The sequence below is a fragment of the Mauremys mutica genome, chromosome 9 (genome assembly GCF_020497125.1).
Source record: "Mauremys mutica isolate MM-2020 ecotype Southern chromosome 9, ASM2049712v1, whole genome shotgun sequence".
In the NCBI taxonomy this organism is placed as follows: Eukaryota; Metazoa; Chordata; order Testudines; family Geoemydidae; genus Mauremys; species Mauremys mutica.
In genome coordinates, this window is record NC_059080.1 from 14,233,548 (window position 1) to 14,259,420 (window position 25,873).

The 25,873-nt window shown below is 41.5% G+C and overlaps 1 protein-coding gene across 5 annotated transcripts in view; it reads left to right on the top strand.

Moving 5' to 3' along the window:
* GRIA3 (glutamate ionotropic receptor AMPA type subunit 3) overlaps positions 1-25,873 on the top strand; it is a 225,126-nt gene that overhangs the window by 194,767 nt on the left and 4,486 nt on the right. For 3 of the 5 annotated variants that reach the window (XM_045030430.1, XM_045030431.1, XR_006582224.1), the window contains one exon: positions 23,571-23,685. The exons of the other annotated variants lie outside the window; for them this stretch is intronic. In XM_045030430.1, the coding sequence (XP_044886365.1) occupies positions 23,571-23,685 (115 nt within the window). The remainder of the gene's footprint in view (positions 1-23,570; positions 23,686-25,873) is intronic. 5 annotated transcript variants of the gene reach the window in all.

Below are 25,873 nucleotides of genomic sequence, written 5' to 3' on the forward strand. Positions count from 1 at the left end.
ATTATTATTGTAATTGACTTTCCCTATTCCAATAGTGCAACTCAGAGAGCTGGATACGAGGATGTACATTTTAATGAAAGGTGAGCCCAACCCAAGTTCAAATCCAGATTTGGATCCAGACTTCTTCAAAATCTAGGCGTGTTCTGATCCACGATTTTACTTCAGCCCAAGATAGGACTAGGGAGCCAGACTGAAACCTGGATTTGGATCCAAACATTCACGAAAGTTGAAGCAGTTTGGATCCAGATTTTTGGTTCAGGCTCATCTCTAGTTTTAATGCATAAAATATGAACATTGGTTTATTTTTATTTTTTTTTAAATGTCAAGAGGCGAAGATAAACAGCCTTTTCAAAACTGTTTTGTTTTTCCTTTAAAGGAGGAAATATTTGGGGAAAGATAGAAGCTATCGCAACAAGGAAGAGATGCAAGGTGTATCAAGGAATGAGCTATGCATGTGTCATTGACTTATGGTGCAATATGATGGAGCTTACTCACTCGTGACAGCTTTTTCTACTAGCTAAGCTAATGGAACAGCTCTGTTAGCTTACCGGGTAGAGGCCCAAGTTTTGGGGAATAGGTGTCCTGAGTTTGTAATCAGATACTTCCTGCTGGTATTTTAGTGTGTGTGGGGGGGAGGCGGGGAGTGTACTGTATATAGGCTTGAATCATTACAGATTGATGGTGCCGTGGTCTTAGACTGAGCTCCTCTGACTCCCTGATATTCTGTTTGTGCTCAAGATATGGGGTGAGTATGTGACTCATTTGCTTGTCTCTGTGCACGCTGTTGCCCATTACTGGACTACAAAGAACCTATTCACATAGAAAAATTGGTTCCGTAGCTGCTTGTCTTCCTCCCCTTAGTTTGTCAAGTGTACTTTAAGGTCAGATGGCTCTGAGTTTTAATCATGCCTCCTCTTGATACTGTATGTATGCCATCAGACAGTTACATTCTGAAACTAAAGGAACCCCAATGACTAATAAATCCTATGATTTTACAAGGATTTTAAGTCTCACAACTGAAAAAAAAAACATTTCAAATTGACTTGTCATGGAGATTTTCCTTCTATTAGATTCCACTAAACAAATTGGTATTATAAGGTTTATCATTGTTACATCCAAAAATAGATGTTCCCCTTTTATTTTAAAACTGAAAAGATTGAATTTCTATTGTGAAATAATTATAGAGAGCCAGATCCTAGCTGGTATAAATCTCCATACCGCCACTGAAGTCAGTTAACACCAGCTACAATAATTAACATCAGCTAAAGATCTGGTCCACAAAGTCTTGGAGGCTGCCAGTATTTCACTGGGAAAGGTACTTATCAAATTCCAGCAGAGACTATTTATTCCATGAGACTAAAGGGAGGTCTTGGCATATCCATCTGTGATTTCTGTACGATAGTGTGCATATGCTTATTTAAACACCGCTGACATGCATATCATAATTCATTCGCTTATCTTTCTTAAATGCAAAACAATTAATTGCACCCACAGAGATTCTTGGCAAAATTGTACAGTTATTGTATCCAGATACTCTTATTTGAGTGAGCTGACTTCTTAATTGTTTGAGAATCTGTAGTAGTACTTAGAAAAGCATATGCCAGGAAATTTGTTGCTGAATATTGTCAGTTTTAGGCCCAGTTATTTTATTATACAAGCATGTCCACTCAAACCTGAGCGAGCAGGGATTTAACCAGAAATGTGCAAGACAATATATAAACAAAGATAGCAGGATGAATGGATAAGTTTAATTAGTTAGTTGTATGAGAAGAATTTTCTATTAAGATATAGTTCAGTAATTCTGGGGTTGATTCATTTCTGGGCTTCCCTTACCTTGATGGTAGCATTTAATGACGGCTAACGTAAAAGTAAATTGTGTGTGTTTAGTCTTGAAGTGGATTCCAAATATACAGAGTCCTTGATAATTATTTGACTGAATCTCTTTATCAACAATGGTTTTTTTTTTTTTTAAAAAAAAGACATTGAAAGAACACAAAATGCCCTGGTATTTAATTTCCCAGCCTTTTTGTTAATCATAAAATTTAATTTGTAGGGTTCTAGCCATAGGTGCTGGAACTAGGGGTGCTGCCACACCACCTGGCTTGAAGTGGTTTCCATTATATACAGGTTTACAGCTTAGTTCAATGGCTCTCAGCACCTCCACTATAAAAATTGTTCCAGCACGCCTGAGCTAAATTCTGTCCTTGGATCCATGCAGCACATATTGTCTTCAGTGAGACATATTCATGCACATCTGAGAGCAGAAGTTGGCCTTAAGCAGAATGAATTTGTTCCCCCTGTTTCTCTGTATCAGTTTGCTTGTGTAAATTTACAGCCTACCATGTTATTCATTTTTAATACGGATGTATTTTTAGAAGAAATCTGTTATGAATCATTTTAGATGTGATTTGCTATCTTAAGAACCCCATTGGAAAACTTCTTATGCTTTGCATAAGACTCACTTTTCAAATATTATCTTTAAAAAAAAACATGCAACACAACTCATTCATGCAATTTCCATGAAAATAGTGTTCATCAACATGCAGTGACTTGCTCATCCAGTGGATGCTATAAGCATGGGCTGTGAGTTCGAAAGGAAGTAAAATGGCAGAACAGAGCCAATCATAACAGCACTGTGCGAATTCACACTCACGACTAGGAGAGCAATTGAAAAATATTGCATTTTGCAAATTAGTAAGCAGAATAACATTTTAAAAGGATGGCATCGAAAATTGACTTTGTTCATTTATTTGACAAATACTTTTCACAGCATACTATTAAATAACGCTGTAGCATATTTTGTAACAATAATTAAGTCTTTTGTAATATGAAGCTTCATTACAGCATTCCTCCACTTATATTATCACAGAGCACGGAGAGCCTGCTTTAGTTTGTGTGAGATTTATAAAATGCAGCCTGGCGAGGTTCTGTTATATAAGGATCATAATTTAGGAAATCAGTGAGAGAGTTTCTATAAAATGTGTTACACAGATTGGAAAACAGCTATTGGACACTCCCTCCAGAAACAGTACGCCTACACTGGAATAAAAGACCGGCAGCACAGCCGTGGCTGTCCCGAGTCAGCTGACTTGGGCTCAGGCTGCAGGGCTATAAATTGCACTGTAGATGTTTGTGCTGGAGCCTAGGCTCTGAGATCCTCCCCCTCAGGGGGTCTCAGAGCTCAGGCTCCAGCCCAAGTCCGAACATCTACGCAGCAATTCTACAGCCCCACAGCCCAAGTGAGCTGAGCCGGGCCAGCCGCATGTATTTAATTGCTGTGTAGACGTACCCAAGTGCTCAAGCCTGCCACCCTTACTGAGTAGTAGATTACTGTGTGTAAACCTCTCTACTCAAAGGTAAATGTGGCAGAATATTGTCAGTAAGCAGGACCCCATGTCCTGTCATTAAGGCTAAGAGAAAGCTGAAAAAAGTTTGTGAACATCTTTTCACCAATTCATGCTGACAACAGTTTGTGGATCTTTGTATTTATCTTCCACGAATATTTGTAAGGGTTTAGTTTTCCTCAAAAAATGTTTGAAGAAAGTGAAAGTCTGGTGTATATTTGCATAAATGTATTTACACAAAAGTTTATTCCAGAAAGTCTCACCTAGCCACCTTGGAATCCCTTTGGATTTCTCTACCCCTGGTTATAAGAGTTTCAATCATCCCACCAGGGAACACAAAAAAATGCCTTGTGACCTTCAGTGACTAATCACACACCACAACTAGTAAATAGCAAGTATTTCACAAACAACCTATATCTGGTCACACAGGGCCAGACTTTCAGAATGACTCAGGAGCCAAAATTGGGGCCATATTTCCAAAACAACGCAGCACCCATGAGCCTCCACGGAGCACAATGAGTGTAGCAGAGTGCTGAGCACTTTGGAAAGTCTGATCTCACTTGTGGGTCATGAGCCCCTCTTAAAATTATGGCCATGAAGGTCTTGTCAAACAGTTTTGAATGACAAAATATTAGCAAAAATCAAAGCCCATCCATGGATAATTATGGGCATAGAAAAATAAAAAGGACTAAATGTTTTGAAGAAGTGATTCACTCTGAATTCACACAGCAATATCTGTCACTAAGGGCCAAGCTGAGACAAACCTTCTTGGGATGGGATGAGAAGGAGCAATAAGACTGAAGGAAGACTACTAGAATTCACAGTTTCTAAAGGGATTTCATTAAATGACAATGAAATCCAGGCAACTGAATCCATGTCCTTGGTTGTACAGAATATCGTATTGGGTTTTTTTGGTGGTGAAGGATGGGAGACACAAAGCTTGGATATTTTTATCTAAGACAGCTAGTTTCATTTAAAAGGAAAGAGAAAAAACTCAGGAAAAAATGCATTTTTTAAAGAAACACTTATTTTTTGTGCTTCAAAGCAACCCTAAGGTGTCAGCATTAGAAGTTCATACTGCAGGCAGATGCTTACATGCATTCAGGTAGGTTCTCGGTGATGTGTCTCTGTCCTTGTCTACTGCTGTAATAAAGTTTTTGGGAAGCTCTGGCTTTATATAGCCAAGCAAGCTATCCCAGAATGACCTGAGCAAGCCCTCAAAGGAGGCAGCAGCAAACTGAAGCCTGTAGATGATCCAGAAAGTAGGAGCCTCCAATGAAGCCTTTACAAGGGAAAAAAAATCTGAAGGTGGAAAGGAAGATGTATATAAAAGCAAGAGAGAGAGAGAGAGAGAGAATGAGGATGCTGGCCAACGTAGAAGGTAAGTGAAGGCTCTTGCACATGTCCATTCATAGCTACATCAATGTAGGTTAGAAAAGGTCAAGGGATGGTGGTGTGGCAATCCCCATACAAAGCAACCATGTTGCTGTATAAGGTGTCCTAGGAAAGGATTGTAGCATCAAGCTTCCAGCCTTCCTTGTACTGCTTCTCCACAGCATTCCTGGGGTGAGATTTGGGAAATTTCACTAATCCCCAAATCTCTCTTTCAGTTGTTCTTGCCACATCAGTATCTCAGTCTCAGGCATTGTTACAAATGAACTAAAATGACTTGTAACAGCTTTCACTTCCTAATCCAATATGCATGCATTATTGCATTAGCACTTTGCACTTATATTAAATTATGATCCTGCTCGTGTAGTTTAATGTGTTTGAGCTACATTAATGAAACATAAATAAACTTTCATAGAGCCTGATGCTGGCATCAGACACAGACTGCAAACTTCCATAAGGGAAGAGAGAGAGAAGCCTGCAGCATCAGATGGTCACACATCTGGCTCTATGGAAAAGTATGTGTGCATGTTTGTATATATAATACATATGATATATACACGCACAACCCAATATACACACACACACCCCAAGCTGAGACAAACCTTGTTGGGATGGGAAGGAGGCATATGGCAGGGCTATTGAAAATTATATGACAAAAGAAAACATATTCCAGATGACACAAGCTCATGACCTAGTAGAATCCAACCCATTCTTTACACAAAGATATGAACATCTTATTATTTACAAGAATGGAAGGACTAGAAGCCAAATTGATTACTTGCTTGTTTCGTAGCAGAAAATAAAAGATATAAAAGACTGTGAGGCAATTGCAGGAGAGAGTCTTACTAATCAATATAGACCACCTAAATATTTCTCTTAGAACAAAGGTACAGAGAAAAATCAAAGATACGATGACAAAAACTACACGGTAAGGCTAAGGAGGACGTTACCTCATCTTCTCCATAACTGACTTCTTAGACACCACACACAGAAGGAGTGGATAAATGTGAGGGGGGTTATGGCCACAAATATATTGGAGAGTGCAAAACAAGTTTGTGAGTATTCAGCAAGAAACCTGGAGTGAAGAAGAAGTACAAGGCATGATGAAAGAAAAAAGTTTAAATTCTGGCAAAGGAGTAGGAATAAATGAGATCTGGAAGAATACACAGATGTAAAGAAATTGACCAGGAATGTAGCTACAAAAGCGAAAGTGAAGACTTGGAACAAACAAAGGAGAGAGGGGAAAGTGTACATAGACTGGGAAAGGAAAGGAACAGAAATACCAAAAATATAAAGGAAGTGAGGTTCGTCCAAGATTAAACTAATACAGTGTTGTCTGATGATAGTAGCATGAAGAATCAATGGGAAAAGGTATTTTGAACAGCTTTTAAATGAAGAAAACCCAAGACAGCAATGCAACTTCAAATTGATGAACTTTAGTGTAGCGGAGCCGATCAGACCAGATGACATGGCAAATACTATCACAGAAATAACTAATAAGGCCCTACGTCCAGACAAAATCCCTGCTGAGGCATGGAAAATATTTGTAAAGAAGGTACCCATCTGCTGACATCCCTGTTCAATTCAATCATGAGATGGGAAAAGATCTCAAATGCAGAGAGGAAAAGTATCTTGGTGCCGATATACAAGGGGAAAAGTGATGCTGACAACTGCACAGATTATAGAGGTATAAAGCTGATAAGTCATACAAAAGAAACTGTGGCAGAGAGTCATCAATAAGAGACTAAGAAGTGAAGCAGATATTAGTGCAAATCAATATGGCTTCATGCCAGGAAGGTTGACAATAGATGCTGTTTCTGCATTGAGACAGCTGAGAAAAAATAGAGAGAAAAGGAAAAATATTCACTTGCTGTTCATTGATCTGGAAAAGGCTGAGTTCCAAGAGAAGTCATCTGGTGGTCTATGGGTGAAAAAATGGTACCAGAATGTTCAAGTCACGTATATAGGGGCAGCGTCAATAATCCGACCTTTTAGTAGTGAAACAAGTAAAGGTGGGAGTACGTCAGGAATCAGCACTGAGCCCTTTCTTGTTTATCCTTGGCTTGAAGACCCTCACAGGGAACATACAGAAGGAGGCACCACGGTGCATGCTGTTTGCAGGTAATATCATTCCATGCAGTGAGAAGAAAGACAGTATAAAAGAGGATCTTGATAAATGGAGAGCTGCATTGGAGAGACATGGGCTCAAAATAAGCAGAGGAATTATCCTTGAAACTAGATGGGCAGACAGTAGGGAAAATGCAAAGTTTCAAGTATCTGCGTTCCAGAATCTGGGAAATGGAGGATGAATTAGAGCTAGGATGATAAACACCTGGTTCAAATGGAGAGAAATAAGTGGTGTAGTGTGTGACGGGAAGATACAAGCAAAATTAAAAGGGAAAATCTATAAAATGGTTCGTCCAGGTTTAACATATGGCTCTAAATGTTGGGCACCAAAGAAGAAACATGAGTAAATGATATATTCCACCAAAATGAAAATGTTGAGAGAGATGAGTGGTGAATCAGGAAAGACCATCTTAGGAATGTGTATGTTAGAGACATGCTCAAAATAATACGTGCAGGCTCAGATGGTCTGGCCATGTAAAGTGCGGTCTTGACAACTATGTGAGTAAAAGAGTCGAACAGATCAAGATTAAAGGAAAAGGACAGAGAGGCCAACCCAAGAAGTGGTGGGAAGTCATAAAGGAAGACATGTTAGCATAAGGTACGATAGAAGATATGTCATTGAACAGAGCACTTTGGAAGAAGAAGATTCCTACAGTGGACCCTATTTGATGGGATTAACACAAGGAAGTAGAAAAAAATATAGATAGATATATACACACCTCCATAGAGACAGATGTGTTACCATCTTATATTGTTGTGTGTGTATAGAATGTATACACAAAGATGTATTAGACCAAATCCACATTACACTAAACAGAGCATTATTTACAGCCTGATTTTAAAAATTAAATCCAGCTGCAGCAGCGAGGAAACCTACTGACAACATAACAGAGATGCACTTACATGCCTCATGACAACAAAACAAAAAAGTCTTTTGTACTACCAAGGAGAGCACTAATTACAGAAAAAAATATTAATGAAATTTGTGACAGGATTCCTTTTGTTGTGAAGCCCAAGCCTGCAGCTTTTAACTACACCAAAATAATGAAGGAAACTTACCCCTGATTGCGAGTTTAGATACATTACAAAAGGCCATACCAAAACCGCCAATGACTGCCTACTGCAAAGCTACTGCTTTACAGACACTCATTGTCAAAGCAGAATTAAAACCTAGTATAGGAGTGCACTGTTGTCATTTAAAGAGATGCAGCTTTTGTCAACATCTGCATCCAACTTCCATATTCACCAGCTGCACTACAGGCAAACATGACAGAACAAAACAACATCTGCATCCACCTTCTGCATTCACTAGATTGGTTACAGGCAAAAATGACAGCACAAAGTGATTGCCAATATGCACACTCACAAATAATTGTTTATTTCATCACATCAACATGCAGAAGGTAAGAAATAGTATGTGGGAAAAACATACAGTGACCTCCATAAAAAGTTTAGAAATTACAAGTAACCTATCATTAATGGAAAAGTTGATCAGCCAGAGGCCAGGCACAACAGCATCAGCAGTGTATCAGATAAGAAAATATTCCTCACTGAATAAGTGTCAAGGCCTGAACAACACGTGTAAAGAGAATTTCTGGATATACTGTTTGAAAACAGTGTCTACTGAAGGATTTAATACTGAGGATCCTTCATTCTAGCCTTTTCAATCTGAAATATTGAACATTGTAGATATGTAATTGATTATTAAACTAGGTTAGAAATAAAAGTGGACCCAAGATTGGAAATAGTAACAAAGTTTTAACAGAGCACCAATTCTTTAAAGGAATTCCTTATGATTTTGAAATGAAAATTAAATATGCTTGTTTATAACTGATGGTAACAAGGCCTAACTGATAACAAGTGATCATATTATTTTGTACTAGGTAGGCATCTGGATTCCCCAGTCATGGACTAGAACCCCTATTGTGCTATGTGCTATGTAAGCACGGAACAAAAAGACAGTCCTTGCTTATATATTGAGAATGTGTCAGTTTCCATCATGTTGTATTCTGCACGTACAAATCAATATGAATCCTATCCCAGAGGAAGGTCTGCATATATTACCCATGTATGATTGTTATCCTTTACAGGGCCCATTAGAAACTCAGCATTCATTGTTGCAGGTGCCTAGAGTCACTACAATGTCTTCCTATATAGAGAGCAACAAATACTGTGGTACTGCTGTCACTGCAAGGTGGCACATGTTGAGTTTTTAATATCACCTACTGGGTGATAATACAGGTAGGCCATGATGTATAACCCATTTAATTCACGTGGCTGTATACTTATTATGTATTTATGCAGCAAACTTAGATAGACTGATATGTTATGATGGGCTGTATCCCGCAATAGAATGTGAAAGTTCTGCGCTAGGAAAGGCTAGAAGAGTTGGATAATACAGTCGCCCTTAAAGGTTTGTATGTAGTCAGAAGTTATTTCAATTACAAGATCCGACAGAGAGTCTATTTAATAGTTATAGACCAGATCGGGATTTACAGGCTGGGAGGGGCTTAAAGTGCCTTATTTCATTTAGACTGGTCTTTAACTTCCAGTAATGCCCTCCAGAGACTAATGTTGATTTTGGTCTCTCTTACAGAAATATTTTTATCTCTGTGTTTTAAAAAGACATCAGGATGGTCGTTCAGTTAGATTGGTATGGTGTCCTGTCAAGCTAAACAGAGCATTCAATATTGATTAATACAAACGCTCTTACATTTCCTTGGCTGCCATGCACTCAGGCTTTTTAGGGGCATTGTTTTGATGGGTCAGGAAAAACAAATTACAGTGTACAGATTGAAGGTATGTCTACACAACAGAGAAAACCCCATGGCTGGCCTGTGCCACCTGACTTGGGCTCATGGGGCTCGGCGGGTGGGACTGTTTCATTGCTGTGTAGACTTCCAGACGCAGACCCTCCTACCCAGAGGGTCCCAGAGCTCGGGCTCCAGCCCAAGCCCAGAAGTCTACACAGCAATGGAACAGCCCTGCCGCAGCCTGAGCCATGAGCCCAAGTCGCCTGGCATGGGTGAGCCGTGGGTTTTTCTTTGCTGTGTAGACATACCTTGGAAGGCCTGGTTACAGTTAACATCTACTTCTCTTTTTAACTTTACAACAGAGCAGGAAATGTTGTAAATTTGACAAACTGCAGATCTTTGTTTGTTGAAGCGGGGGCTGTGTTGATGTGACTGGTTTTGGTGGCGCTAAAGCAAACAAGCATGACTTTGGGTCATGAAGAACACAGGAGAGAGAAATCCATGTCTGACAACGTGAAAGTGCAAAAGTGCTCTAAACATTTTTTTATATCCTGATTTTAAGGCATATTGAGAGCAGGATATGGCCCTTGATTGTACTGTCTATTGCTTGATAATGTACTGCCTTCAGATTACTTTTGGCAATGAGGATGTTTCCTTATAAATCTTGTTGGTTTTCTTTTGGTGAAAACTTTGTTTAACCTACAGTGGCCAGAGTGCCCAGTAGTCTCCAGCTGCTTTATGTTGCTCTGATGACACAAATCACTCAAACCTGGTTTAACCAGCTATTTAAACCAGAGTAACAGCTGCTTTCTATTATAGTGAAGTGCAAAGCAGCTGGAGTCCATCAATGAATCTGGCTCAGTATATTTGCCTAGCCCATGGATTTGTCCTATAGCTATATAGGTATGTACGCCACTGCTAACAGCTCTTTTGTAAATGCCACATTTCTGGTGATGCAACTATGTGTTTCCATAGGCTCTGATCATATACTTGATTGGCATGTAATGTTATATTGTAGGAAAGCTGGAATGTACCAGTGAATATTTAGCATTTCACATTATGGAGATTATTGAAATAAGTATATGATGGAGTTATGTCCTGTGCGTCAGAGTTGTTTGCAAAGAAACATGCTAATGTTGGAGAGAGGCACCTATGTTTGGGGCAGACTTCAATCTGCTTTATGAGATAGATTTGCAAGCCAATTCATGAGATCTATCACTGATACCGCTCCCTTTCTCAGTGTCTGAGAGAAGGCATCGTTTCCAGCCATGCCAGGCAGAACACAGATGGGCAAGAACAGTTTTTCTGTGGCAGACCAGTTGAAAAACAACAAGAAATACCTCTATGCACTGGATCCAGCTAGAGGGCTGTATTTGTAATATGAGCACTGCTATGTGTAAGGCAACAGATCAAGGAGATTGGAATACCGTTTTAGCTCTTGATATGTTCTCTTCTCAGACCTTCTGAGGCCAATCTGTTTAGCAATTGAGCACACCGGTTCCCAAACACTGAGATGGTGGCATCCTTCCCCAAACCACCGAGGGGAAACAAAACTTTTCCATACTGTTTGGTGCATCAGGAGAGAAGATACATTAGTTCTCCCCTCAACAACTGAGCCAATGTTTTAATTATAAGAATTTTATTTGATGTCGTATCTGGTCCTCTCACATTTTCTCCTTCCCCAGTTCTTCAAAGCCACATATCACTGCTCCTCAGCCTCTCTTCATGACACACTTCCATTTTTATTTACCTTTCTCCTCCCACAAAAGTCACCCATCCTCAGTCTGACTTTTCCAGTAAGTAGTCAGCTATTTGGACGATTCAACAAGATAAGTAGGAACCGTAACATCCTCCTCACACAGAGAGGTGGCGAGTGGGGCTAGCTCCTAAAAAATTATGTCAATCATATCATGTTCACGTTGACAGCCACTCCTCCACAAATCTGGCTGACATTTCTACAATACTCAGTCATACCCCAACATTTGAAGAAGTGATCTATACTCTCCTGTAATTCCTCTTTCTCTCTGTTACTATTCTCTGCCTCTCGCAGTGCGAATGATTTCAGAAAGGAAGTTTTCAAGGCCACGACAGGAGATTTGTGTGAAGCATCATTTCTTGCTGTTGTTATATTTGTCTTGCCTGAAGTTTTTTGGGGTTTAAGAGATATTTGGACGTAGAGCTTGTGGATAGTGGCAGAACTATTCTGACAAAGTGCAGTGCTGCATCTGTCTCTAAACTGGCATCAGCAAATGATAATATGCCCTTTGATTATGAATAGAAGAAATGTTTTGGTTCAAAGTGTGCAAGCCCCAATCAGTAAAAGCTACCAAATCAGCACTCATTTAGTCCAGTTTTGAAGAGGTTTGTCATCAGTCTTTTGTCCATCTAGCTATATGTTACCACTGTTATATATATATATATATATAGCCATCTAGCTATATGTACCGCTGTTCTCAGTGGTAGCAGATAACAGAACAAGGAGTAATGGTCTCAAGTTGTAGTGGGGGAGGTTTAGTTGAATATTAGGAAAAACTTTTTCACTAGGAGGGTGGTAAAGCACTGGAATGGGTTACCTAGGGAGGTGGTGGAATCTCCTTTCTTAGAGGTTTTCAAGGTCAGGCTTGACGAAGTCCTGGCTGGGATGATTTAGTTGGGGATTGGTCCTGCTTTAAGCGGGGGGTTGGACTAGATGACCTCCTGAGGTCCCTTCCAACCCTGATTTATTCTATTATGATTGCGCTGGTCAGATGCCAAGATATGGAAATAATTAGTACTGTAGTGAGTCTTAATTGTGAAGTCATTTCTTTTCAATTCCCTTTTCCGAACGATTGCTCAGCATTATTTACGGTATTTCATTTAGTTTGTGGGTAACAATTTGCTATCTGCATTGTACATTTGCTATCCCGAACAATGAACAAAATTTGGTGTAACATTTATATTGCATCCATTAGAGTAAGGAACAGGGCATGAATTACCCAAAGCTACAGCAGTTGCCAGTGAAATCTTTATTTGCTTTGCAAGCAATAAACATTACTACGGTATTGCCTATAATTAACATAGTGTAGCACAAATGCCACAGTAACATCAATTACTTTCAGTTGACAGCATTTGAAAATCCCACCCTGTAATCTTTATGGTGTGCCTAAACGACTTGTGCTCGTAAGTCACTTAGGGCTAGATTCACAAAGGGGCTTAGCCACCGCCGACATTCACAAAACCATCGCTCAGCTGCCGCCTAGCCCTGTGGGTGCCTAAATATCTATAGGCACCTCAGGTTTTGCCGGTTGGCATACACAAAGCTACCTAAGTCCTGATGCCACTTGGAGCCCTAGCTCACACCTAAGCCCTGGCAGGATTCTCAAAACAAGGCAGTTCCCCCACCTCTCTTCCCTGTGTAGCCAAATCCGGTAGTTGTACTCTGACTGAACACACCTAACCCACACAAAAGACAGCCAGGGGCGAGCAGGTTGGGAATCTGGGAGCTTGGCCGGCAGAGATGTGTGATGTGAGAGATGCAGGTTTGACTCCCCCCTCAGCCTGACTTGGACCAGCTCTCCTATCTCCCAGGGGAATGCCTGAGCCTACTGGGTATTCTGGGGTGGGCGTCTCTCCTGTTGAAACTGTTCACTTTTTATAAATAATTTATTGGAGCAGGCAGGGGCGGCTCTAGACATTTCGCCGCCCCAAGCATGGCGGCACGCCGCAGGGGGCGCTCTGCCGCTCACCGGTCCCACGGCTCCGGTGGACCTCCTGCAGACGTGCCTGTGGAGGGTCCGCTGGTCCCGCGGCTTCGGTGGAGCAGGCCCTCCACCAGCGGACCCTCCGCAGGCACGCCTGCGGGAGATCCACCGGAGCTGCGGGACCAGCGGACCCACTGCAGGCAAGCCGCCAAAGGCACCGTGCCTGCCGCCCTCCCGGCGACCGGCAGAGCGCCCCCCGCAGCTTGCCACCCCAAGCACGCGCTTGGCGTGCTGGGGCCTGGAGCCGCCCCTGGGAGCAGGGACATCCGGGTGAGTTCCCTAAACACTGGGCTAGAGAGCCACTCTCACTCTTCCAGGCCCAATGACTAGGTAATTATTTATATAAAGTGGAACACCTCCACCAAGAGAGATTCTCCGCCCTACGATACCCAATAACCTAGTGGCGAGGGCACTCACCTGGAAGGGGGAAGACCTGGGTTCAAGTCTCTGCTCCAAATCAGCCAGAGGAGGGATCTGAGAACAGATCTCCCACATCCCAGGCAAGTACCCTAACCACTGGGCTATTGGCTAGAATCGGGGGTCTTGCTCTTCTGCTTTTTTCATAAGAAAGTGCTGAAGGCTAAGACTCCTGAGTGGAGATACACGCCTCTCTCTGAAATGTCAGTCAAGAACCTAGCACCCAGATCAATAAGAGTTAGGCACCTATATACCTTTAAGGATCTGAGCACCCTCCCCTCTGCATTTCATCACTGGCTAGCTTAGGACGTCGTCTTTTTGAAGCTAATCCTTTGGCACAATCAGAAGTGCCGACCATAATGGTCACCTCTGTATGTTCCAGTGAACATTTTTGGTGATAGCACAAACATGCATTACTGCCCAGCGTTTTAAAAAATCTTCATACAGCCTCATCATGCGAAAGAATCAGCAGCACATGTGGCAGCTGCTCCAAAACAGAGCAATGAAAAGCAGCACATGTGGCTGCTGAAGACCTGGTCCCACCTCAGGGTGGCTGACCATTCCTATGGAGTGTTAGTAGCAAACTTGGCTGGGCCATGTCACAAAAAGAGGAGTGAAATATCACCACCTTCCTCCAAACAAAAGACAATTCCATGCAACGCTGACCCTTGCAGTTCCTTCAACTCTAGCTGTATCCAGAGATTGAACTGCTTCGCAGCAGAGGAGCAAAGAGCAATAACAACTGAAGTCTTGTAGAATGCAGATAAAGAAGCCTCCCTCTGAGGGGCAGAAGGATTCTTACAATGATTTACGAGAACTACCAGGCATATTATTGTTATATACCTATACATGTGAATAGAAGACCCTCATGATCTATGTACAAGGAACAGCTGAATAGACTAGGGCTTCACAGAACAGTACTGTAACCAGAATGCTTAGTGGAAAATGCAAATTCTTTGGTGAGCTCTGCGAACTGGACATTTAAAAAAAAATATTAATAGCATTTCTTCCAGGAACTGACCTAAGACTCTGCAAGATGCTGTCAGGATTCAGTCAGTTAAGTACACTGCGTGCAACACTGAATCCCCATTAACTCAAAAAAAAAAAAAGAAAAGGAATCACTAGTTCTTGTGATTTTATTGGGAGTCTTAAAGCCCCAGCTTCTGGAGTCCTGTTACTTCATGAAAATCTCATCTTTATTTTTGTGGTTGCAGATGAAAGCTTGAAAATAAACTCTAAAACATTCAAACAGCAGAAGGCAAATGAAAAGGACTTCCAATTTACATGGAACAAAAACCAAAACCCTTATGGTTTGGAAGCCAATAATCTGATTGTGGTGGGGCTGACTCATGTTTTTTTAATGTTTGGGGTTAACATGACTGGAATTGTCTGGTTTCAAGGCAAGCTTTTCTTTTTGTGATTAACCTGACACACGGTTAACAATTTCTTTGGACAATTAATTTTCTTCCCTTTCCTTCTGGAATCATCCTGGCCGCATCAGGATGATCATAAAGGAACAGATTGTGTTACCTAAGAAAACTGTGAGAAGTGACTAATAGGAAGCTGTAATTTAGCTAATCAGGAGAGAAGCAAGTGCCTGCTGAAGGAAGGAGTCCCTCCAAAAGGTTTAAAGTTTCACAGAGATGATGGACATAAGAGTGAGTTGACAGTGTCGTTTCTTCTTATGTTAAATGTTAAACATATTAATGGCATGGATGGAAAATATGCAGATAACAATGAGATAGCAAAGCTCCAACAGAAAGCAGAGGGAAGCCTTCATGTGGGGTAGTTGTGCGTTCCAAAGGATAAGCCTTTGCATGAAAACAGGAGGACGTATTAAACAGAGAATCAGTATTATATTTCAGACAAGCTCCACTTTACCCAATGTTACAATGGAAACCCCTTACAGATTTATAACCTTAAACATTAGAGGGATTAGTGGTCAAGGTTTTCAAAAGTGGTTTTGGGTGCCCGACTTGAGACACCGTAACAGGTCCTGATTTTCAAAGGATGGCTGCTCAGCTTTTTCTGAAAATCCTGCATCTCAAACTGGGCACCCAAATTCAGCTGAAAATCTTGGCCAACAATCTGATTAAGTGTAGTGAACTTTTTTTCAGTTTTTGAAGACTAAAAAGGAGATTTTTTTTCATGCTCCTTTGACGCAGCACAACGGCCAAGCAGAGGGTTTTTCCTCTCATAAAAATAAGTGTGGTGCACACTGCATGTGGGAAAAGAACTGAAAATGCTGAAGGGTGTTTTCTAGTGGGAAATGGAAGCCAAAATGGGAATGCTGACATTTCCATTATAAATGTGAAGGCTTCTAAAATAATGGAAACTCTCCCAAAGCGGCCCTTCATTTCTAAGAGTAGAGTAATCTTTGGAGAAGATTTAAAAACAGTGATGAATATGAGAAAAGACAGTCACCAGTCTTAACAACAAAACCATATTAAACAAACTTAAAACAGCCAGTGGGTTAATTGACAAAGAGATGGTATCACTCAGTATTAGACTATTCATATCATTCCCTTAGATACAAATCTTACTCCAGGCTTGATACCTTATTTTATGGAACAAAATAGTAACTGAGTTTGGTTTGAACTGTGCAATGGGACATATAGTGCTGTCTAATCAAAGTCTTGTTAAGATGCACCTACTATTAAATCCAGATAAAAATAAAAGACAATTATGGTCAGCAAAGAGACTTTCGCTGCACCTCTCTGAAGTAATCATCAAGATCAAGAATGCCATAAAGGACTACATTCAACAAGGATACTCGGTATCAAATTTAAGGCTCTCTGGGACACAAAGCACAAGCCTCCGATTATTGTGCTTTGATAAGAACAACAAAACTGATCAAAAGCTAGCCTGGAAACTGCATAAGCAAAAGTTAAAATGATCTTATCAGAAGTTAAAGTCAGTAGAGGGAAAATAGCCAAAACTACCAAGAAAAGTACAAAAAGACTCCATATAGCTCTGAGAAAGAAAGGTAACAATAACTTAATTAAAAAGCAATTGGAAAGCATAACTAAGCAAAAAAATGATGGTTTAAAACAATCATATATAAAGCATAGAACAAATCATCCTCCAGTTTAGCAATAATAAATCCCAGACTGCAAGCCAACTGACTGTACACTCTTAAAAAGAAGAGTAGTCTTGTGGTAAATCCCTGGATTAAGAGTCAGGGGAAGTTGGTTAATTTCCAAGCCCTGGTACAGACTGCATGCATGAGTCACTTTAGGTGCCTAACTGCCACTTTAAGTGGCAAAGTCCCACGTTTAGGCACCACTGAAATCCTCAGACCCTGGCACAGCTGCCGTCTAGCCCTGTAGGAACCTAAATTTCCACTCTCAAAGTCTCATAAGTGCCTAAGTTTCTGCCTGGATTCCCTTGCATCTGTTCTTATATTTAACTACATTGCTGCCTTCACAAATGTGCATGTCTTCAAAAAAAACTAAAAACCAAAACAAATATGATTTGCCCTTTCATCCTAAATTACCAGGGAGCGTACCATGTGGGCATAGAGCACCCGGAGCCTTTGGGAGAGTCAGAAACTGGTACTCGTACATAATTTGCCTTCTATGGCACCAGGAATGTTGGGTACCCCAATCCTAATCTGAGCAGACTGGGACTTACATTCAAAATGCAGCCCTTTGCATTCATTGCACAGCTGATGTCTACTAAAAAAAAATGGAAAATCAAGATCCCTGTGTATCTCCACAGACCCGCTTGGACTGTGCCTAAATTCTAATTATTTAGAATGAAAGAAGCTAGACAGCTATTCAGAGGCAAGCAATTTTTGGAAGGTAACAGTCATGCTAGAGTTTACCAACAAAGCAGATCCCACTTTCAAATTTCTAACTTGGCAACCCATAAATAGAGAGAGACCCAGTAAGTCTCTAGACCTGCAGAGCTCAATTCACCCATATAAAGCAACTCGTGTTTAACTGTTTGCAAGACTGGGGCCTACTGGAGCTACCCCTGCAGAAACAGTGGGCAGAACTAGCCTCTCACAGCCAGAAGGGACATACTTCTTAACGCTGTACTGCATGAGGGAGTGGGAAAATAGGAAAGTGGGAACAAGATCTCTGGATTAATTTCTCAGAAGCAGACAGAATTGTAGTTGAGGACTATGATAAAACATGAAACACACTGTGTCACATTGGTAGTGCCACCTCACTAAATAAGGAACTTGCTATTAAACCAACCAGTGCTAGAAAAACTGTGAAACTTAAGGCACCCAGGCCTATGCATGGGCAAATGTCAAAGATGAGGGTAAGGGGAGAAAGTGCAAACCCTGGCAAAGACAAAAGCTCATGGCAATTCTGCTGTCCCTCAAAACTACTTTATTTGGAATTTTTCAACAAATCCCCTTCCTTATGCAGCATATTACATGATCTCCCCATCTCATGGCATCTATGAGACACAGAAATTATCTACAACGCTAGTGGCATTATCTACAATGCCCAGGCAAACAGAATTTGGGATTTCATGACTATGGATAAACTGTACAAGAAAAAAAAAAGCAGCACTGATGAACATACCAAATAGTGACTAGGAGATCTCTCTCTCTCTCTCTCTCTCTCTCCCTCTCTCTCTCTCACACACACACACACACACACACACACACACACACACACACACACACACACACATTCATGTTTTTTTAAACTAGGAGGGGAGGGGGTCAGGAAAAAAGGAAACCAAAATTGTTGCTCAGCTTCAATTCCTACAAGCAGTGTTATTTAAATGGAGCATATAATGAAAAGGACCATGAAAAGCTATATAGAAAACCATGATTCAGGCAACTGCCCATCTGTTTAGTTCAGATAATTTTAGTTTACTTTTTTGGGAACTTGGATGTGCATAATTAAATGTAACATTGGCTTTAAAAAAAAATTAAGAAACCCTAATTTGCATGTTAAGCTGTCCTCATTTCCCAATTCTGTATAAAGTTATGAAAGCTAATCTGTAATGTATTGGATGATATGCAAATTCTTTGTACTCTGTGTGGATTCTATAAAGACATGCAAATTAAGAGAGTGTTTGGAATGGGTGGAAAAATAATTTCTCAATAATTATATGCAGGATGGCAGAAAAGGTGTTTATAACCTTTTCCCTATTGTGGTCGTTTATTCTTGACTGCACGCTTATTTTTCAGAGTGGAAAAATATGTTGCATAAATTAGGTTTTTCTTTGTAAATGTAACTTCAGTTTAGAGCGCTCAGCTCCTGAGCTATAACCCACTACGGGGTTTGTACTAGGCCTGGCCACAGGTGGATAAAGGCATTCAGCTTTTAGTGTCATGCTATGCATTAGCCTAACAAATGCATAGCTTGTTGTCGTTTATTCTACATTGTGTCTCAAGTCCATGTGATCTGAAGATGCAAATACATAATCATTGCAGGAGGGCTGGCTAGGATGAGACCTGACTCATTCAAACTATGCAAAAACCATTTATGCAGGGCAGGAATTTATAGCCCTTTGAATATGCTACGTATGTAGCCATCCTTCCTAGGACATGGGTTATTTGCACTGTTTGTCAGTGGCTTCTGCTTCCTTGTTCACTCTGGATTCATGCGCAAGATCACATGACATTGTGAAATGCTACACATACAGTGCAGCGAAAAGGTAGCCGTGATATGTCTGACTTTTTAATTCCAGCAGATGCTGGTTGAGGGGGCTCCATAATTGCTCTGCCAAGGCTGAGGTAGCAAACATGTCATCAGTCTTGGGGCTCGTCACCGCAATGCAGCACTTGTCTCCAGCAGAGAAAATATAAGCTTCCTGGACTGATAGTTAATTAGATTACAGTGAATTCTAAATAGGAATTTTTACAAAGAAAATATCAGAAGACATCAAGCCTAGTGATGTGCAGGATACCATCAGCACGGCAGGAGCTGTGCTGTCTCTGTCTGGCCAGCTAGGGAAGATCATAGGAGGATATACTGCCCCAGATCCACTGTTATTAAGGGTAGCTCAGTGCATCAGTTGAGGGCAGTATGGGACTGGGCTGGCACTTACTGACATGACATTTTGCTCGTCTATCTGGGAATTTGCACAGCCTCAGGGCACATCATGGTACTAAGATTTTTTATTTTTAAATTGCTTCATGTTAGTTTTTAGCACCCACACCAACCTTGTGAAATGCAGTAGCTGGGCATGCAGATTACAGCTTTGGTGGTGCTTGTGTTCTGGAAGTTTTGAAGCATATTTATTTTTCTCCTTTTTTAAAAAAACCCTATTTGAATCTAGATTTGTAAGCACTTGACAGAGTATATATTGATGGGATATATATTTATTTAGAACAGTGATTTTCAAAGCCGGTCCGCCACTTGTTCAGGGAAAGCCGCTGGTGGGCCTGGCCAGTTTGTTTGCCTGCCATGTCCGCAGGTCTGGCCAATCGTGGCTCCCACTGGCTGCGGTTTGCCGCTCCAGGAAGCTTCCCGCTGCCCCCATTGGCCTGGAGCGGCAAACTGCGGCAAGTGGGAGCCGCGATCAGCCGAACCTGCGGACATGGCAGGCAACCTAACTGGCCCAGCCCACCAGGGACTTTCCCTGAACAAGCAGCGGACCAGCTTTGAGAACTCCTGATTTAAATTAATCTGAACCATGGGTGGGGGGGTGGGAGGACAGTCTCATTTTGGGATGAACGGCTCAATCACGCTACTTAGGCGCAGGCCAGAGTGGAGCTGCATTGCTGCTGAGGGAGCATCCAGAGGTATTCTGCCTCAGAGAAAACAGTTTCCACTACACTTTTCTTGTGGTCCTGCTCCTGGAGGTAGTGTGGGCCATGGCCCACCTCCTCTTCCCCAGCTCTCTCCCCATTTTGAGTACAATCCTCCCTACTTTTGCCCTTTCTCCTCCCACCGTGCCCTTGCTTAAGGCCCTGGCAGGATCTAAGCCTAAATCATTTGAACGGTTCTATCTTTTGGACAGCCATTGAACATATAGAATCATAGAATATCTGGGTTGGAAGGGACCTCAGGAGGTCATCTAGTCCAACCCCCTGCTCAGAGGAGGACCAATCCCCAGACAGATTTTGCCCCAGATCCCTAAATGGCCTCCTCAAGGATTGAACTCACAATCCTGGGTTTAGCAGGCCAATGCTCAAACCACTGAGCTATCCCGCCCCTAGCTAGGTCCAGATCCCCACAGCTAGTTAAAAGCAAGTAGTATGAAAGACACTCTTGCAAGTTCTGGTATCAGAGATGGATGGAGCACATTTCTGGACCGGCCAGAGCTAACCGATCGCTGGGCCAGATCCTGTGAGATTCTGAGGGCCCTCTAATTTCAGCAAGAATTGAGGGTACTAGCTGCACATTAACAACAGATATGGACACTTTTTTAAGAACTTCCTGATATTTTGTTCCACTTGTTCTATTGCAGCCTTCTTTGCACCTGATCACCCTCTCTTTAGTAGGGAAAGCCAGACTTTGTCTCAGCAGTTAGAGGTTGCTCTGGTTTAATTAAAGGCATATTTTTAAAATTGATTTAGCTGATTAACACTTAAGCTAAAATCCATATAAGCCACATTTAAATCAATTTAAGGATGTCCACACAGGAGTTTTCACCAGTTTAACTAAACTGATTTTTATTAACGGATGCAGCTTTTATCGTAGACAAGGCCTTACTCTGACCTAACCATCAGATCGGCTACCTCAGTTCCAGGGTGGGAGTTTGTTTAGTACTAAGGCAGCTCACTGCAGCCTTCGACTTTGAAGCACTCTATCTTCTCTCCCCCATGTCAGCGGGCACAGGACTCCACTCTCATCTGGCTCAGCCAAAACTCAGTAGCCAATGGGACTTTTTCCTGCCTCAGGCAGCAATGTACCTTGTCTCCCCCTCACACCAAGGGCACAGACAGTCTTACTCTGAAACAGAAGCATCCATGTGAGGGGTAGCAGGGAGGAAATGTCCTATAGTTACTTAACTAGAGTTCCTCTTCTTGGATGTAACCTTTTGGGCTAGCAGCCAGAGCCTCTAGTTTCCTGAGGACCAGGAGAAGCTAAGAGGGTGTGTGGAGGCACAAGGCATCCAGAAAGATTGTCCGGGCCTTCAGTGGATCCCTGAAACCTGTCATAGGTCTCAGAAGATCTGTGGGCTCTTTGGCTTGACATATCTGCCAGTTCTGATGGCCGTGAACTTCTCCCCATCGCCCCAAGACACACATATAATGGCTGGCCCAAGAGCATGATGTACAAACTCAAGTCTCCAGTAACCTTACGCAGGAAAGATCTGCATCACCAGTGGTATCTGGTGCTGACACAAAATCAAGGGGCAGGGCACTCTGCCATCCTGCACAGCCGACCACAGCTTGCACCAGGCAGACATCCTTCCAGGCACCTCCACCCGTCCCCCTGCCCACAAACCATCAGCTTTGCCAAGCTGCAGAGTTTCCCCCATCAGGCAGCAGAACCCCAATGTCTTACCAGGCCCACCCACTGCCTCTGTTCGATGCAGCCGGCTCACAGTCAGACTCCTTGTACAACTGCAGAGGAGGGGATGGAGCTCTGTACTTAGGCTGTTTAGGTCCCTTTTTGTTCCCAGACAAGACAACCTGAGACCATGTTCTGGTCATTCAGTACAGGGAGCGGCTTTTAGGGGCTGGAAGAAAACTAGCCTGGTCCCTCCTCCAACAGCACTCCATAGTGCTGCAGCTAAACTTTGCCAGTTCTTCCCTTTGTGGACTGTATTCTAAGAAACAAAGTGATAGGCCAAGCCCAGTCCTTTTCTCTCTAGAGCCGCCTCTGGGCCTGCCCAAGGAGAAAAGGTCTAGGCTAGTTAGCAAAAACAAATCCCTCACCAGTAGCCACCCCCAATTATAGTGGACAATGTGGCCCACTGTTTCCATGCCTTACAACTCATTCTATAACATGGTATTATCTATATTTATTTTATATAAATATTGCCTTTTAAGTATATTGAAAGGAGCCTGAACTACAATATTCAAAACATAGTGAGTTGAGGTCAAGAACATTCAATTGCTTTGTTTTGGGTGTAGGAAGGGAAAGGTTCCAGGTTTTTTGGTTTGCTGAAACGTGTCGTGGTGAAACTGAAAATATTCCACCAACTGGGGGAATTTTCTGAAGTTGTCACAGAGACGGTGCCATGAAATCTAGCAAAATTCCCCCACCTCCGTTGCTGTGACATACAAGCTTCAGCTTCCCCCACCCGCTCCCTTTTTGCACATGGAGATCTTGATGTTGCAAGCTGGGCTTTGCTTGTGAAAAGCCTAGCCAAGTTACACAGACTAAAACCGTGAGCATTCCCAACTTCATGCCAAGCAGGAGAACAGGCAAACTGAGAGGGTTTCACACTGTGATCCATGTGGAATTTTTCCTATAGCCTTAGTTCATTGTACCTAATTTCTGTACAGGTGGCCTTGATTATTCACTGGTGTTAATTTGTTCAGGACATGAAAAGCCCCGCTTACCTATACTAGCTTACTCTCTGTTAGTGCAATAAGATATCTTGTAAGTTCAAATTTCTCAGACTACTTGTGAAGCTACTGTGAGCTGTCTAATGATTCTACTAAAAAAGGGAAAATTTGAGTTACTTCATTTCCATTATTTTTATTTAACAGTGTGTGCCGATTACTCAAAGCGATATGGGCAGGACCTGGTAATATAGTGTTGCTCTAGTATTAACTTAAGGGGATGATCCAGTTGCCTGCAGTATAAATTACTTTGTGGCCAGGAACCCTGCTTTATCGCTTTGTATAGTTTTAAAGTAGTTAAAAGCTTGAATAACATAAAATAACATAATATAATGTTATTTATGTTATTTCCCACGTGAAGAACTCCTGTAAACCTTGCAGTATTGAAACTCAGTGAACAAGGCATCTTAGACAAGCTGAAAAACAAATGGTGGTACGATAAGGGTGAATGTGGAGCCAAGGACTCCGGAAGTAAGGTCAGTCGCCGAAGGTCTTTTTGTACTGATTAGAAATCACATTTTGACCCACTGTGTGTTTATACAACAATGACTTTCAAAAGTTAATATTTACGTTTTGAAGGTTCAAGGAAAAAGACTAGACAAATTAAAGCTCAGACTATGACAGCATTTTTCTTTTACAGTATCAAAGACTTTAGTTGTAAGTACATTTTACTACTTGGATATTTTGCTGGGGGAAAAAAAAGGCCATGGAAAATGCCTAAACAAACCTCAGACTGGTATCTCCATTTAACCTACAAGCTTCATCACAGTCAATGTATTATTTAGTCCAGCATTGCTTTTCATTTTTGAGTTATGAGTACATAAAATTTTGTTTCAAAATTGTAACTAAAATTTCTGTCCCCATTGGTTGTGAGTGATAGGCCACGCATGCTTCTGAAGGATGGATATTTTCAGGAAAGACATCACATTGATGAGCATGAAACACCTTCCCACCACCACCCCCAAGAAAGTTTAAATTTTCTGTTTGAATTTTTTTCTAAGAAAACTAATATTGTGATATTATTGGTAACTCATTTCATAAATCTTGGACATTCATTTTATTGTGCATTGAACCATTTTGCTCCTGTATTACTACATTCCATACCAGAAGTTTTGTTGGAGAATCTGAATACCTAGCATACTTTCAATCAGAGGTTTTCAAATTGTGGGGGATGCCCCCGTAGGGCAGCATGGAGGAATATTCGAGGGGGCAAGTGGTGAGGCTGGGGCCAGCCCCACAAGGCAAGGCTCAGGGAGGGAACACCATCTCCACCCCCAAATCACCTCAGTGAGCCACCCAGCCCGTGGGTCAGCGTTAATGCCTCCACACATAGCACTGGCTCTGTCCCCAGAGACCAGGCACACGTCTTCCACCACCCTGAAAACCCAGAGGTGGGAGGAGCAGGTATTGGGAGTTGCAACCAAAAATTGTAACTCAAAGGAGTGGGGCACTCAGCTCAAATAGTTTGAAAACTGCTGCTTTAAATGTATTGTTGGTACAGTGTATGGTTTAATGTAACCAAGCTACATACTAAAACTAATCACCGAGGGCCAGACATCAGGTAACCCTGCAGCTGTTCCTCATGTAGAATTCTCAGATACTTCAGGAAGTTCCATATGTGGATTAATAGCGGCTGGGTCAGGCCCATGATTTGTATATTTCCTGTTTTATTTGGGGGGAAACATTCTGCTTAACCCAGGTAATGAAAATACAGAGGTTTAGTTAATGCTAGTAGAACTAGTGAGGGAGAACAGCGATGACCCAGCATTAAGCATTATTGGAAAGGATTTTCAAAGACACCAAGAGGAGATAAGCAACCCAACTGCCATCGGGAAAAAAAATCACTCCCCTTGGTGTCTTTGCAAATCTCCCCCATTATTAGGTGTTTTAGGGCTGTCTCCTGGTCCCACTGAAGTCAACAGCAGAACGCATTGATTTCAGTAGGATTGGAATTTGCTCTCAAGGCCTGCTCTTCCAGCTGTTGCAGAATAACTTTGGATCAATGAGAGCTTGAATGCACAATTGTAGGATCAGGCTCTACATGCTTGAAATACAATTGCAAACATCAAATTTAAAACTGCAGGTAATTTATAAAACTGCCTTTATCCAAAATGCCTGTGTTTCCCCCAGGCTGTTACTAGGCAGACTGTATTTTCTCCTGATTTTACAGACGCTTTGGACATCCCTAGAGAATTGTCATGCATCAAGGTCTACCTGCAAATATATTAAATTAGTAAAAATATTTACTGCAGATTGCTCTGGCATCTGGCTTGACAACAACCACCTAGATTCTGTGTTGCAACTCAAAGAAGGAAAGTATGAATAAACAATATTTAATAAATGCAGACCAATTCAATTCAGCAGCAAAATGGTTACAATTCTGCATAATCTGATTACAAAAATTCTATTTTTTGAAATGAAAGACTTCCCCCGTCTGCCATGCATTGAGGGTGCATCTAGACAGCTTTTTTAAAATTAATATTAATTTTATTCAGTAAACCAACCTCTTTTTATAACAGCGGGTGCTAGTGTAGTTAGCTGGACCTGAAAGTAACTGACCGTCTTCCTCAAAAAAAAAAAAGAAAAAAATATTTATTGTTAAACAGAAACCAGATAATTTTCTCAACATCCAAATTATTTTCTCTACATTCACCAGAAATAACT